The sequence below is a fragment of the Armigeres subalbatus genome, chromosome 1, assembly GCF_024139115.2.
Source record: "Armigeres subalbatus isolate Guangzhou_Male chromosome 1, GZ_Asu_2, whole genome shotgun sequence".
Taxonomy (NCBI): Eukaryota; Metazoa; Arthropoda; class Insecta; order Diptera; family Culicidae; genus Armigeres; species Armigeres subalbatus.
The window spans coordinates 49,790,002-49,806,081 of record NC_085139.1 but is presented as its reverse complement, the minus strand read 5'-3'; the positions used below and the strand labels follow the sequence as shown (position 1 = coordinate 49,806,081).

The 16,080-nt window shown below is 43.0% G+C and overlaps 1 protein-coding gene across 1 annotated transcript in view; it reads left to right on the top strand.

The window, feature by feature from the left end:
- Nucleotides 1-9,966, top strand: part of LOC134206158 (uncharacterized) — a 62,312-nt gene extending 52,346 nt beyond the window's left edge. The window contains exons 4-5 of the mRNA XM_062681849.1: nt 8,889-9,034; nt 9,298-9,966. Coding sequence (XP_062537833.1) covers nt 8,889-9,034; nt 9,298-9,966 — 815 coding nt within the window. The remainder of the gene's footprint in view (nt 1-8,888; nt 9,035-9,297) is intronic.
- The last annotated feature ends 6,114 nt before the right edge of the window (nt 9,967-16,080 follow it).

The following is a 16,080-nucleotide window of genomic DNA, read 5'->3' as shown; positions in this document are numbered from 1 at the left end:
TGATGTGCGTAGTTCGAGTTTCAGGGGCATTCTCGAGTCCCTTCGAAACCCGCAGAGGGTTACGGCAAGGTGATGGTCTTTCGTGTTTGCTATTCAACATCGCTTTGGAAGGGTAATACGAAGAGCAGGGATTAACACGAGTGGTACAATTTTCAATAAGTCCGTCCAGCTATTTGGTTTCGCCGACGACATAGATATTATGGCACGTAACTTTGAGAAGATGGAGGAAGCCTACATCAGACTGAAGAGGGAAGCTAAGCGGATCGGACTAGTCATCAACACGTCGAAGACGAAGTACATGATAGGAAGAGGTTCAAGAGAAGACAATGTGAGCCACCCACCGCGAGTTTGCATCGGTGGTGACGAAATCGAGGTGGTAGAAGAATTTGTGTACTTGGGCTCACTGGTGACTGCCGAAAATGACACCAGCAGAGAAATTCGGAGACGCATAGTGGCTGGAAATCGCACGTACTTTGGACTCCGCAAGACGCTCCGATCGAATAGAGTTCGCCGCCGTACCAAACTGAAAATCTACAAAACGCTAATTAGACCGGTAGTCCTCTACGGACACGAGACCTGGACGATGCTCGTGGAGGACCAACGCGCACTTGGAGTTTTCGAAAGGAAAGTGCTGCGTACCATCTATGGTGGGGTGCAACTCCGTGCAACTCCGCTAGCAATGATGGTTCGCTGTAGTTGCATGTCCGAAAGATTGTGAAACTATTGAGAACTTGAGCTACAGGTCCTAAGCCCTGGTAAAGGAGGAAGGTTGCGATGGCTGTTATTCATGGCCATCGTGTAAAGCAAAAATGGATAAACCCCAATGCCAAGGTGTCATGCGACCCGTGCCGAGAGCTGAATGGTTGAGGGGGTTCTAAACATGCTCAACCGCGAACGGAGCCTGGGGTGCACCAGGGCGAACACCCCAGTAAGCAGCCCTTACTGCACTACGGCGGGGCACTGGTGCAGCGGACATTTATTTCCCTAGCTACTCGTGGGACCAAAAATGAGTACAAATTCTACAAACAACCCTCAAGGTGACGACTGCCTCTCTCAGTCGTGTGAGAGCGAAGTGGAGAATACTCTGAGTCAGCTTGGCCTTACCGAAGACCAGCTACTCAGTAGTTCGCAGGAGAAGATGGAAATATCCTGCCCCTCAACGCCTCTCCCGGAGCAGCACATGTTTCGACAAAGCCGATCCAGATCTACAACCCCCCTCATCGACCGACTCCAACCTGTTGGACATGGAAGATAACGAAGATGATGGTATAAGGATCATCATCAACCCCCAAAAATCTTTAGCAAGTAGCAAAGGATCCGAAGATAACAAGGGTTCTACGGAAGCCAAGGGTGCTCCGAGAAAGAAAATCCCCACACTCACACGCTCGCAGAGGAAGCAGCTTAGAACTCTCCGGGAGAAGGGAAAAGACCGGAATGAGGCCTTGTCCATAATCCTGAATAAGGAGAGCGAGCCCACTTCCTCAAAACGCTCGAGAAACGACCTAGACAAATCCGCCACAGAGGACCCCAAACAAAAAGGGTGAAGCACCATCTGGATCCGAGAGAGCGCGCCCAACAGTCCTCAAACCGCGCGCCTCAGAAAAACGTGTCTGGACAACAAAACCCACCCATGAGGAAAACAGCTGGTATCAGCTACAGTGATATGGCCAAAAGCGTGAAGGTCGGGATAATACCCAAAGACTTTCCCACCGTCCAACTCACTACAGCCCAGCTAGACCTTCTACAAGAAGCACTCCTGCTCAGAGTAGTTCAACAGCGAAACGAGCCAATAAAACCCAAATTCAACAACCTCATCTACAAGTCCGGTTACATGGTTCTAATCTGTAAGGATCAAGAGACTGCTGAGTGGTTAAAGAGAATATCCCCATCCATGAAACCCTGGGAAGGTGCAGAGCTGATGGCAATGGACGAAGTGGCGATTCCACGTCCAGAGATGATCTGAGCATTCTTCCCACAATGCTCCAGCTATGATGACGACCGAATAAAGGCTCTCGTAGAAAGCCAAAATGACATCACAACAACTAATTGGCGTATTGTGAAACGATCCATTCTGAAAGATATTCATGTTGAATGGATCTTCACAGTAGAGGCACGCGTCGATGGAAAAGTTGAAGAAGTCCAAATACACCCTCAACTACCGATTTGGTGAAATCCAACTAAGGAAGATTACAGATCAACCGACTGCCGCTACCGCCAATCCGACTGGAAGGCCGACCCAAGAGCAATCTGAGGAGGCCTCCTGTTCAGGCGAGGTTCGGCTAACTGGAAGGCCGACCCAAGAGAAATCTGAGGAAGCCTCCGGTTCAGGCGAGGTTAGTAAATCTCACCCCAAAAGCACCATAAAGGCTAGTCTGTCCGCCTCTAAAGGAAAAGCTCGAAGCTTACATGCGACCCCTGCTCTAGTGGTACCAAACCAAAGGTATCTAAACAGGGCAAAGGGGTGCAAAAGCGACAGTTTGACCACAGAGGCGAAACTGGCGGGCCAGGTTGCTACAGGGAAGAGAGAAAACCCAGACTGTAATACCAAACGACATCCTGATGATCCGCAACATCCAAAGCCGGACAGTCGTCGTCCGGAAAAAGCGGGAACCCCGGAAATGGCGACTAAAGTTCTGCAAGTGAACCTCCACCATGCTGAGAGCGCCACGGGTGTGCTCTGTCGGAGGTTCACCAAAGAGAATTTAACCGTATCCCTCATTCAAGAGCCATGGGTCAATAAATCCAGAATACAAGGTATTCCACAACACTCATGTAAGTTGGTATATGATGACAGCCAGCTTTCTCCTAGAGCGGCTATTTTATTACATAACAACTGTAAATACTTTCCAATTTCAGAATTCATAAAAAGGGACATCGTAGCGGTCAGGATGGAGGTACCTTCCGCCAGGGGGAGTAGAGAGATCTTGGTTGTCTCGGCATACTTCCCAGGTGACGTGGACGAAATCCCTCCTCCAGAAATAGCTGCGCTCGTAGCCTACAGCCACCGACATAACATCCCCTTCGTCATAGGGTGCGACGCAAATGCACATCACACCGTATGGGGAAGTACCAATATAAACACCAGAGGTGAGTACCTGTTACAGTTTCTCTCTTCCAAGAACATTGACATTTGTAATGTTGGTGACAAGCCCACGTTTGAAAACTCCATTCGTCAGGAAGTTTTGGACTTGACTCTATGTAGTCGGTCTATCTCTGATAAAATAAAAACTGGCATGTTTCTGAAGAAATATCAATGTCAGACCATAAACACATCATCTTCGAATGGGAAGGGGTCTAACGATGGAAAAACGTTTAAAGATCCTAAGAAAACTGATTGGGAATCCTACTCAGCTATCCTACGATCCGAAGAGTACATCATAGAAAGTCACATCAAGTCCATAACACAATTGGAAGATGCGTCCAAATCCATTAAAAACAAAATCCTTAACGCCTACCAAGAGAGCTGTCCAACTAAATCAACTAGTTCGAGTAGAGACGTTCCATGGTGGAATAAAACTCTTGAGAAGCTTAGGAAAACTGCGCGTAGGGAGTTCAATCGTGCTAAGCGAACCGGCGATTGGAGCCTATACAGAAAGGCCCTGACGAACTACAACAAAGAAATAAGGTCAGCCAAACGGAAATCGTGGATTCTAATGTGTGAAAGCATAGAGAATACACCCGTAGTGGCCAGACTCCAAAAACTCTTTCAAAAGACCACTCCAATGGTGTGGGTAGCCTCCGAAAGACGGATGGTTCGCTCACTGTAGAGCCTAGCGATACACTGAGCGAATTGTTAAAGATCCACTTCCCTGATTCAATCCCTGAGTCGAGCATCGGCGACCAAGGCACTGGAATTGCTGTCTCAGATCCACAAGAGATCCAATCATGGGTTTCTGGGTCTAAAAAGACGCAATAAAGGTTGCAAAGGAAGCTTTCACTCGGGCCAGGGTTGAGAGGGCTGTGAGATCTTTCGAGCCATTTAAGTCTCCTGGCATGGATGGAATATTTCCAGCGTTGATCCAAAAAGAGGAGAAAACACTGGTTCCACCCTTGGTTGAGATTTTTAAGGCGAGTCTGATTTTGGGGCACATACCTAACTATTGGCGTCAAATCCGGGCTGTCTTCATTCCGAAGGCAGGCAAGAGAGATAAAACCAACCCCAAAGCATTCAGGCCGATAAGTTTATCCTCTGTAATGCTCAAAATTATGGAAAAGGTACTATGCGAGTACATAAATCACAAATTTATGAAAGCAATGCCTTTGTCAAAAACCAATTCGCTTATCAAAGTGGAAAATCTACGATCTCGGCACTACATACGGTAGTTCAAAAAATCGAAAAACACTTAATGCAAAAGAAATTGCTCTTGTAGCATTTCTTGATATTGAGGGCGCATTCGATAACGCTTCTTATTCGTCTATAGGGTCAGCAATGTTGAGGAGAAAATTCGACCCATGCATTGTTACCTGGGTACATGCTATGCTAGCTAATCGGAAAATCTCCTCTGAGCTTAGCGGTTCATACATCACTGTTAAAGCAACAAGGGGGTGTCCGCAAGGCGGAGTGCTTTCTCCTTTGTTGTGGTCACTGGTGGTGGATGAGCTTCTAGGCAGCTTAGAGAGAAGAGGCTTCGAAGTGGTTGGATATGCTGATGACGTTGTCATTATTGTACGAGGCAAATTCGAAAGTGTTATCGTGGAAAGAATGCAATCTGCCCTAAATCACACTTTTTCCTGGTGTCAAAAGTATCAACTAGGCATAAATCCTACAAAAACTTCCATTATCCCTTTCACCAAACGGAGAAAGGTACAACTGAAACCCCTTTTCTTGAATCAAACACAATTAGTTTATTCAAGTGAAGTAAAATATCTAGGTGTCATACTCGACGCAAAGCTTAATTGGAACTCTCATCTCCAATCAGTTGTGCAGAAAGGTCTCAATACACTTTGGGTTTGTTCAAAAACCCTTGGTAAAAGATGGGGCCTAAAACCAAGTATGATCATGTGGATATATAAAACCATTGTCCGTCCCAGGACAACTTACGCTTCCCTTGTCTGGTGGCCTAAAACTAATGAGGCTGCTGCAAGGGCTAAGCTCAACAAAATCAACAAAATCTTGCATAGCCATCACTGGTGCAGTTCGTAGTACACCCACTTTGGCCCTAGACGCAATGCTTCACCTGCCCCGGTTAGATCAATTCATAAAGCTGGAAGCGGAAAAAAGTGCTCTAAGGTTAAAGAGAACAAAAACACTGCTGTCGGGAGACCTTACGGGTCACCTCAGCATATTAAATGAATTTGCCATAAATCCCGCAATAGGAATTTGTAGTGACTGGATGGAAACGGTAGTCAATTATGACTTACCTTACGATGTGTTCATTCCTTCCCGCCAGGAGTGGGACAGGCTCTATAAATTTCTTCACAGATGGTTCGAAAATGAATAATCTGACAGGATCCGGAATCTATGGCCCTACAACAAAAATTTCTGTCCACTTAGGACAGTGGCCCACAGTATTTCAGGCGGAAATATATGCAATATTAGAATGCGTGTTATTATGCCTGAGGAGAAAGTATAGATTTGCAAAAATATGTATTTTCTCTGACAGCCAAGCGGCACTTAAGTCGCTTAATAACTACACTTGTAACTCAAAGCTAGTGTGGGAATGCATTCTGGCTTTGAAAACTTATCCATACGCAATCGAGTCTACCTATATTGGATCCCAGGACATACGGGTCTAGAGGGAAACGAGATTGCTGATGAGCTAGCCAGGAATGGATCTAATGAAAGGTTCATTGGCCCTGAGCCCTTCTGCGGGATCTCAGACTGCTCTGTAAAATGGAACTGAACAAATATATGGTCAGTCAAATCACATCAAACTGGAATGCACTTCCCCATACGAGCCAATCCAAAAGGCTCGTAACGATTAACCCCAAGAAAACCCAACAACTATTAGGTCTCAACAAAAGGGATCTCAACATCTACACCGGTCTAATAACTGGACACTGCCCCTGCAGATACCATCTACAAAAGATCGGAGCAATCCAAACCTCAAATTGCCGCTTCTGTGACGAGGAGAGAGAAACATAAGAACACATCCTCTGCTATTGCAGTGCACTCACCCAACGTAGGTTCAAAGTTCTCAGCAAGCCCTTTTTAGGGCCTGCTGACATATGGATCTTATCCCCCAAGGACGTGGTTGGCTTCATAAAGCTAGTCTCGCCAGAATGGGGGAGTCACATACTGTAACTCAGGATCTCTATTCATCAATAATAGATGGTCTTGAGTTCAGTCGATACCAAGGTATCTCAGTGACAAACATGTTACTGAGATAACTTGCGTATTTCACAGTAAAAGGGTATATCACAATAGTCCTAAAATCTGGACGCAGTGATCTTCACCCGACAAATGAGGATGGTGGGGTGCAGATGGCGGACGGTACATGGAGGAGGCGAATGAACCACGAGTTGCATCAGCTGTTGGGAGAACCTTCCATCGTTCACACCGCGAAAATCGGACGACTGCGATGGGCCGGGCACGTAGCCAGAATGTCGGACAGTAACCCGGTGAAAATGGTTCTCGACAACGATCCGACGGGCACAAGAAGGCGAGGTGCGCAGCGGGCAAGGTGGATCGATCAGGTGGAAGATGACTTGCGGACCCTCCGTAGACTGCGTGGTTGGCGACGTGTAGCCATGGACCGAGCCGAATGGAGAAGACTCTTATATACCGCACAGGCCACTTCGGCCTTAGTCTGAATAAATAAATAAATAATTTTATATTCCTAAGATCGTCTGCAATTATCCAGCAGAGAAATTCGGAGATGCATCATGGCAGGAAATTGTACGTACTTTGGACTCTGCAAAACGCTCCGATCGAATAGAGTTCGCCGCCGTCCCAAACTGACTATCTACAAAGCGCTTATAAGACTGGTAGTTCTCTACGGACACGAGACCTGGACGATGCTCATGGAGGGCCAACGCGCACTGGGAGTTTTTGAAAGGAAAGTGTTGTATACCATCTATGGTGGGTTGCAAATGGCGGACGGTACGTGGAGGAGGCAAATGAACCACAAGATGCATCAGCTGTTGGGAGAACCATCCATTGTTCACACTGCGAAAATCAGAAGACTGCAGTGGGTTCTTGACAACGATCCGACGGGAACAAGAAGGCGAGCTGCACAGTGGGCAAGGTGGATCGGTGTGGCATGTGTGTGTGTATGTGTACAAACATGAGAGCCACAATTTTTGGTACTTAGCATTATGCGATTTCCTCGCAACAAGTTGCAATCGACGCGGATTGCGATCTAGTTCCTATTGAAAATTGGCTCGATCGGTCAGTGCGTTCCATGGTTATTAAAAAAAACATTGTTTTTTGCCAAGGGTCCCCAAGGGTTGCCAAGGAAAAACATTTCGAAAACGAAAAAAATGTTTTTGCAGCTATGCATTCAATTAACAAATAACAATCAATTTTGACAAATTTTTCTTTAAATTTTTGAAACAATTTATAAACCACTAATTCTCCGCTTAAAAAAACTGCTTGGATACCAAACCCAGCGTATAAAAATTGCGTTAAAAAATGGTTACAACGACTTTTTAAAGAAAAAATTGTTAGATTTTAAAATTTGCGTAAAAAGGTCACAGTGTGTTCAGTGTCACAATAAGTGAAGAACTGTGAAGTATCACGAAAAAACAAAACCATTCGATTTAGGCAACATAAATGCACCAAACTTGTAGCCAAATCGAATGGGGTCTGTACTGTGGCTACTGGTTTATGGAATGGACACACAAGCAGAATCTAATCCGATAGCGCATAGCTCTCATCTCTTGAAGCAGAGTGGAGACATTATGTGGTGTTGATTGAGCCGGTAAATTTGTGAGTATCTGATTCGTTTGCGTAACGTTGGCGTAGGATGGTTTAAGCATTTTCTCCTGAGGGATGATTATTTACTCTACCTATACTTGAGCAGCTGCTAAATTTACTTCAGTAATTGTTGAAAGTCGCTTTTCTTACATACACTTGAACTGATATAGAAATATATCTAATGCATTGGAGGTAGTGGCTGGTTCATTACCCATCACGTGTGCACACACAGCACATGAGAAACTAATAATTTTTCGTTTGTTTGAGAAACTACATATGTCCACGTACTTTAAAGAGCAATTGTGGAGTACCGCTTACATTTTTTGCACTGAAAGTGCCCCAGGGTGTTGAGTTTTGCCAAAAACTATTGATCTGTATCGAATAAATCGGAAGATTCGGTGCCAATTTGTTCAAAAACAGTTTTTTGTTGTTTTCTCGAAATAGTATAAAATGGACTTATGCAGTTTCTCAAACAAATGATTCAATTGTAAGTAGTCAGCGAAAATTTGTATGATGAAATGAAAGCATGTGAATTCAAATTCTAATAACAAAGATAATTACTTTTTTCAATAAGAATACAACATTCATTGATAAATTTTGCATTGGATGGATGGCGTTGATTCTAGAGAAAATGTCTCATGGAGGTATGCTTAAGCAGGTAATTCATTCTGCCTTTACTTGCACCCCTCCATCGAACTCTTGGGTGCAATATTGTAAGGACCTGTTTTCAACCAAATACAATACCAGTTAAATAAATAACAATCGTTTCACATATGAAATAAGCCAATGAACGCATCAAGTTCTTCTGCCACATCAATCGAAATCAAAAGTAGGACTCCCTTCTCCCTTTCTCCGAAGCAGAGTGTGCGCATCCAAACCAAACGAAGCATAATCATTCCGACTCACCTCAATAATTAATTCAGCTTGCGCGTGCCTTGTATTTTCTCGATTTTCTCGCTCAACATGCAACATTAAGGGCCCCGGCCGACGACGACGGTGCAACTTCTCATTTGTTTACATTTCCCCGCAGCCAGGGTGGCTGCCGCGCTGATCACGCTAATCGTCGACGATCATATGAGCAGCAGGCACAGCTGGGCTCTATCGCAAGCGAAGCATCTTTCCCGGTTGGTTTCGATTTCTAAAGCGCCACACAAAGCCCATACAGATACAGAACAGGTGAACTCATTCGGGAAGAAGCCACCGCTTCCGAGTTTGCGGTCGATTTTCCGTCTGCTGGTTTCGAGGTCGAATTACTCTCGTTTGGCTAATGACGGTTGAACGATATGAGGACTAAATGCTGTCATCGCTCGATTTCGGAAGTTTTGGAGTTTGGTAATTATACGAGTTACTGGTTCAAGACAGTTGATCTTCCCCGGATGTAAGAGCTGAACTCTATAAAAGATGAATGTCACGAAAAAATTTAGATACTCGATTGACAGTTCGGTTTGGTACAACATGCACGCTTCATCATGAAGTGGTTGCCCGTGATTTTGGTGTTCGTCGCGACCAATTCAGTTCCGTTAACGTGTTCCATGGCCGTCGATTCTTCGGATGAAGGAGTGAAAAACATTACAAGTTCAGTTAGAAGCGCTGCGTTGGACATTGTGACCAATTTTAGAAACTGTTTCGCCGATATTGGGTTCATGGACTGTGTGAAGAACATTATTGTGCGAGTGTTGAACAATGGCATCAACAGCAACGCCGTAGTGCGAGTGACTCGATATCTGGTGATAAGGAAGAATCCTGGTTTTGCGCTTACGGAAGTCAACGAACGAACTCCCGTTGATTGGCACACGCTTCTATCTAAGCTGCGAGATTTCCTCGATTCGCGATCAATTCAGCTTAGCTTAGTCGTTCCGGATGGGCGATCCATGAATTCGTCCGACTCGGAGGCGCGTGGCAAGAAGCACAAACACAAGCAGCAGGGCGGAATGTACATGATGGGTGGCGTGGCTTTCATGGCGATGATGGCCCAGCTGGTTCTGGGGAAGGTGGCCCTCCTGGCGGCAATGGCCCTGATCATGGCCAAGATCGCACTGGTGTTCTCGACGCTGGTAAATAGCCTTGGATATCTTTTTCGCTCGATAAAGTGGTCGCAGAGTCACTGATGGTGGTAAGCCAGTGGGAGTGCGGCCAGAAGGAATGACATGTGCTCTTTGGTATTTTCTTTGCAGAACGGATTCAAGAAAGCGGCTGCCGGCGGTGGAGGAGGAGAGCATGTGGTTTATGATCATTCCGGGCATGGATCGGGAAGTTCAGGGGGAGGAGGTTGGCAGCGTAGTATCGAACCGAAGCGGCAATCGAACGGTGGTGGTAGTGGTGGTGGTGGAGCGCAATGGGATGACGACGAGCAGGTTCCGTACAGAAGACGACGACCGGATTACGACTACTCACTGGATGGAGCTTGAAGAGAATTTGGTGAAGCCTGACTGATGCATTTTAGTGAGTGTAAATAAAACTTCTTCTTAGATGAAAAATTGTGGCTTAATAGAAACGATCAGTATTTATAAGACATATGAAAGTCTTAAAAATTATTATTAGTGGAATTGAAAATAAATTATTATTCAATAAAAATGTGGATGTGGGTCTTTGACTGCTTAAGGTGATTGGTTTGAAAAGCCATTTGCCGAACTGGTCGATTAAGTTCTTCGGTCAAATCACGGTATACAGAATCATATATTTATGCCGTATGTCGTGGGTAAAATTAATCGAACAATAATTATTACTACAATATTGTGTGTGCTACGATTTTTATATGGTTTTCAGTATATGATAATTATCTAACGTCCAAAAATCAAATAATTTGGTTGAGATGTGATTGAGAATAGTAACTCAAGTAGATACTGTCCCTTTATTCTACACGAACTTTCCAAATAACATTTTTGAAACCCTCAATAAGTAAACATACCTAAGCATTCCAAAAGGAAATTTTGTCAAATCACATTTTTAACATTAGTGTGAAATACATATGTGCCCTGGAATTTTTATTCCTAGTAAAGTTATTCTATTAAAAAAGCTTATCAATTACCAACACTGAAATCATGTTGAAATTTTGCCTTTTAACGTTTAGTGTACCGTCCTATTTTTTTAGTAAAATTTTTTCCTTCAATCTACTCTAACTTGGTCAAATTTCAACCGATTTTTATGGTTCTGATATCGATGGATCCAAAAGCTCATATCACTCAAGACACGACCGCAAGGTACACGTTGGGCAACGTAACGATATTATTGTAACACAATTCGCATTGCAGTTTATTATGGTTATGATTTTAATGTTAACTTAAGCATTATTGTTTCGTTGGCTGAATCGCGAATATGGTGAAAGTATGAGCACCTGAGACACATGTTGATCAAACATTTTGTAGCTTGTGGAATATTCATGTCACAATTGAATTAGGTTGATCTTTATCTTCAGAAATTCGTACATTCAAAGTTAATTGCCTATATGCCGGGTATTAAGCCACCCGGAGTGGAAATTAATTACTATGTCTGAAACTTGATTATGCATATGTACAACATGTGATAGATTTAGTTCGGAAAAGGTATTGGAGGGTAACCGCCCCAGTTGGCCCCAGTTGGGGATTGTGGGATCAAACCCCACCGAAGGGGCGGTTACCCTCCAATACCTTTTCCGAACTAAATCTATCACATGTTGTACATATGCATAATCAAGTTTCAGACATAGTAATTCAGAAATTCCTTTTCCCCGGTGAAATTTGAAATTTGTTTCGATTGGTGTTTGTGGGGAATTAAGCAAGCCTGAATAAGCATTCACATTTTTGGTTACTTAGATAGATGAAGCAGAACGTATGTCTTATTTCATAATAAAACTAAAGAAAAAAAACTAAAATATTTTCAAATGACAATAAAATTAAAAAAAAAATAACAAATTAGAAATTCAATCGTAGTAGGTACTGTAAAACCTCTTTTTACGCTCCCTCCTTTTACGCTCCCTCCTTTTACGCTCCCTCTTTTTACGCTCAAAATTCCAAATAACGCTCCCTCTTTTTACGCTCCAAATTCGAAATAACGCTCCCTCCCTTTCAAGCATTTATATGAGGCAAATTTGGACTAGTTTCGGATGTTGTTTTTAGATGATCTAAGCACTGCGGATGTTCTCGGAACATAATTTATGTTTGCATGCGAAGTGGTATTAGCTGTTGTCATGATCTACGAACTCCACACAGTCAAGATCTGTTGATCAACCTACGTAATGGAGACAGTTATTGAAGAATAAACAAGTTGTGTGACCCCTTCTTGGTATATGTTTGTATTCCAAGTAGTTCTTGTTGTTGTCGTGGGCTCCAGGAAGTCTACGAACTCTACAGAGTCAAGGTCTGTGGATCAACCTCCGTAATGGAGGCAGTTATTGAAGAATAAACAAGTTGTGTGACCACTTCTGGGTATATTTTTGTATTCCTTGTAGTTCTTGTTGTTGTCGTGGGCTCCAGGAAGTTTACCAACTCCATAGAGTCAAGGTCTGTGGATCAACCTCTGTAACGTAGACAGTTATTTGAGAATAAACAAGTTGTGTAACCCCGTCTTGGTATATGTTTGTATTCCTAGTAGTTCTTGTTGTTGTCGTAGGCTCCAGGTAGTCTACGAACTCCACAGAGTCAAGGTCTGTGGATCAAACTCCGTAATGGAGGCAGATATTGAAGAATAAACAAGTTGTGTGAACCCTTTTTAGTATATGTTTGTATTCCTAGTACTTCTTGTTGTTGTCGTGGACTCCAGGTAGTCTACGAACTCCATAGAGTCACGGTCTGTGGATCAACCTCTGTAATGGAGGCAGTTATTTGAAAATAAAAAAGTTGTGTGACCCCTTCTTGCTATATGTTTGTATTCCTTATAGTTCTTGATGTTGTCATTGATGCCAGGTAGTCTACGAACTCCACAGAGTCAAGGTCTAATGCTCAACCTTTGTAACGAAGACAGTTATTTGAGAATAAACAAGTTGTGTAACCCCTGCTTGGTATATATTTATAAAGCAAGTACTTCTTGTTGTTATCGTGGGCTCCAGGTTTTCTACGAATTCCATAGAGTCAAGGTCTGTGGATCAACCTTCGTATTGGAGGCAGTTATTAAAGAATAAACAAGTTGTGTAACCCCTTCTTGGTATATGTTTGTATTCCAAGTAGATCTTGATGTTGTCATTTATGCCAGGTAGTCTGCGAACTCCATAGAGTCAAGGTCTGTTGATCAACCTTCGTAATGGAGACAGTTATTAAAGAATGAGCATGTTGTGTAACTCCATTTTAGTATATGTTTGCATTCCTAGTAGCTCTTGTTGTTCTCTTGGGCTCCGGAAGGGTACGTTGTAGAAATGGGCAAAACGGGTCACTTCGTTGAACGGATCAGATCTGGGTCGTTCAGTCTAATGATCTGGATCTTTCATACGGAACAGTACGGACTATGCTTTAGACCCGTGCATACAAAAATTTCACCACTCTCTCGCTCATAAGCATACATTACATGTATCAAGAACCTACGATAAAATTTTCATTTGGACATTTCCCTCAAATGGTCAGATAATTTGCCGATGTGGTGAACCGGATCTTTCAAAAAGTGAGCTACGGATCATTCACTCACAACAATGATCCGGATCCGTATCTGAAAGCTCATCTCTAGTACGTTGGGCAGGACATGTTGCAAGAATGCCGAACAGCAACCATGCAAAGATGGTGTTCGCTTTCAATCCGGCAGGTACGCGACGGCGTGGAGCGCAGCAAGCGAGATGGGCAGATCAGGTGCAAAATGACTTGGCGAGCGTGGGGCGTATTCGAGAATGGAGAGATGCGGCCTCGAACCGTGTAGTGTGGCGTCAAATTGTTGATTCAGTGTTATCTGTTTAGATGTAGACTAAATAAATGAAAATGAACTGTATATTTTCGCATTCCATGTACTGCTTGTTATTGTAATGGGTTCGAAGTATTCTACGAACTCCGTAGAGTCAAGGTCTACTGGTTACCCTCCATGATGGAACCATTAACTGAAAAAATAACAAGTAGCGCAACTCCATCTGTTGAAATGTGTGCATCCCAAGTAGTTAAAGTTATTGTCATTAGCTTCAGTCAGTTATTGAAGAACAAACACGGTGTGTAACCTCATTTTGAAATATTTGCATTCCAAGTAGTTATTGTTGTCATGGGTTCCAGGTAGTATACAAAATTCATTCATATCACGTACGTAACTGTTTATTCCTTGGAAATGCAAAATGTGAATAAATTGGAACGAGACAACGAGAAACGAGACAGACGCCGGAAACGTAAGGAAAAAACGGGCTAATATTGCATAGACCATGTACCGTATTTATATCAGGTTATAGACCAACTAGTTATTGGTGTAAGCCTAGAAGTATTACTCCATAAATTTCTAGGATGGCCATTGGCATATGCCATGGACACATTTTATTATATGGACCACAAAGGGATTGTACCACTTTTGAAACAAGCCGAAAGATTTCTGGTTACGCGTGTAGATATTAAGGCATTTTCAAGAGTTTTTTTGGATGACCATGAACCTGTTCAATGTACGCATTATATTTCATGTACCACAACGAGCTTGTACCACTTTTGAAACAAGGCGAAAGATTTTTGGTTAAGCGTGTAGATTTTAAGGCCTTTTTCTAAGGGGTTGTACCACTTTCAAAACAAGCCGAAAGATTTTAGATTACGCGTGTAGATCTTAAGGCCCTTATCCAGGGTTTTCTTGGATGACCATGAACCTATGCAATGGACGCATTCTATTCTATGTACCACAAAGGGGTTGTACCACTTTTGAAACAAGGCGAAAGATTTCTGGTTACGCGTGTAGATCTTAAGGCCTATTCCAGGGTTTTCTTGGATGTCCGTGAACATATGCAAAGGACGCATTCTATTCTATGTACCACAAAGGGGTTGTACTACTTTTGAAACAAGGCGAAAGATTTCTGGTTACGCGTGTAGATCTTAAGGCCTATTCCAGGGTTTTCTTGGATGACCGTGGACCTATGCAATGGACGCATTCTATTCTATGTACCAAAAAGGGGTTGTACCATTTTTGAAACAAGGCGAAAGATTTCTGGTTACGCGTGTAGATCTTAAGGCCTATTCCAGGGTTTTCTTGGATGACCGTGAACCTATGCAACGGACGCATTCTATTCTATGTACCACAAAGGGGTTGTACCACTTTTGAAACAATGCGAAAGATTTCTGGTTACGCGTGTAGATCTTAAGGCCTATTCCAGGGTTTTCTTGGATGACCGTGGACCTATGCAATGGACGCATTCTATTATATGTACCAAAAAGGGGTTGTACCATTTTTGAAACAAGGCGAAAGATTTCTGGTTACGCGTGTAGATCTTAAGGCCTATTCCAGGGTTTTCTTGGATAACCGTGAACCTATGCAATGGTTGCGTTCTATCCAATGTATCACAAAACAAAGGTCCAAGCTCCAGGAGGTTCTTGTAAAACTTTAAATACGTGAAAACGATGATGATCGTCTTACTGTGCGTTATCAAGGATCTGCACCACTCATGACTTGTTGAATTTTTGGCGTACCAAGAACATCTTAAGGCCTCAGCATTCAAACAATTGGACGACCATGATAACGGAAACAATTTGGACGACCCTAATACCAAAATTGGTAAAAGACACATCTTAAGACTAAAAGTGAGTTAAATATCAAATATTGCTTACTTAAAAGATTGCAAACTTTTTTTACGCTCCAAATTCCAAATAGCGCTCCCTCCTTTTACGCTCAAAATTCCAAATAACGCTCCCTCTTTTTACGCCCTAAATTCGAAATAACGCTCCCTCTTTTTACGCTCTGATTCCATTTACGCTCCCCCGTTTTGGGCGCAAAAAGAGGTTTTGCAGTATGGGTCTGTTCAAATATTACGTAACGCAATAGGGGGTGGGGGGTTGTTTTATTTTTGTTACGATTTGTTACGCAAAATATAGGGGGTGGGGGTCCTTCGAGAAATTGTTACGCGTAACAATTGAGAAAAAATATTTAAATTTTTCAAAAAATAGTTATTGTCGTCAAAATAGCATAAAATACACAAAACCTAATAATTTATTGTATCGTGGTTCAAATTCTACCAAAAACAAGATTTTTCAAAAAAAAATGTATTTGTTACGCGTTACGCATAGGGGTGGGGGTAGTTCTAAATTTTGTTACAGATTGTTACGAGGGGGTGGGGGGTTCCTAAAAACAACATTTTTCGCGTTACGTAATAT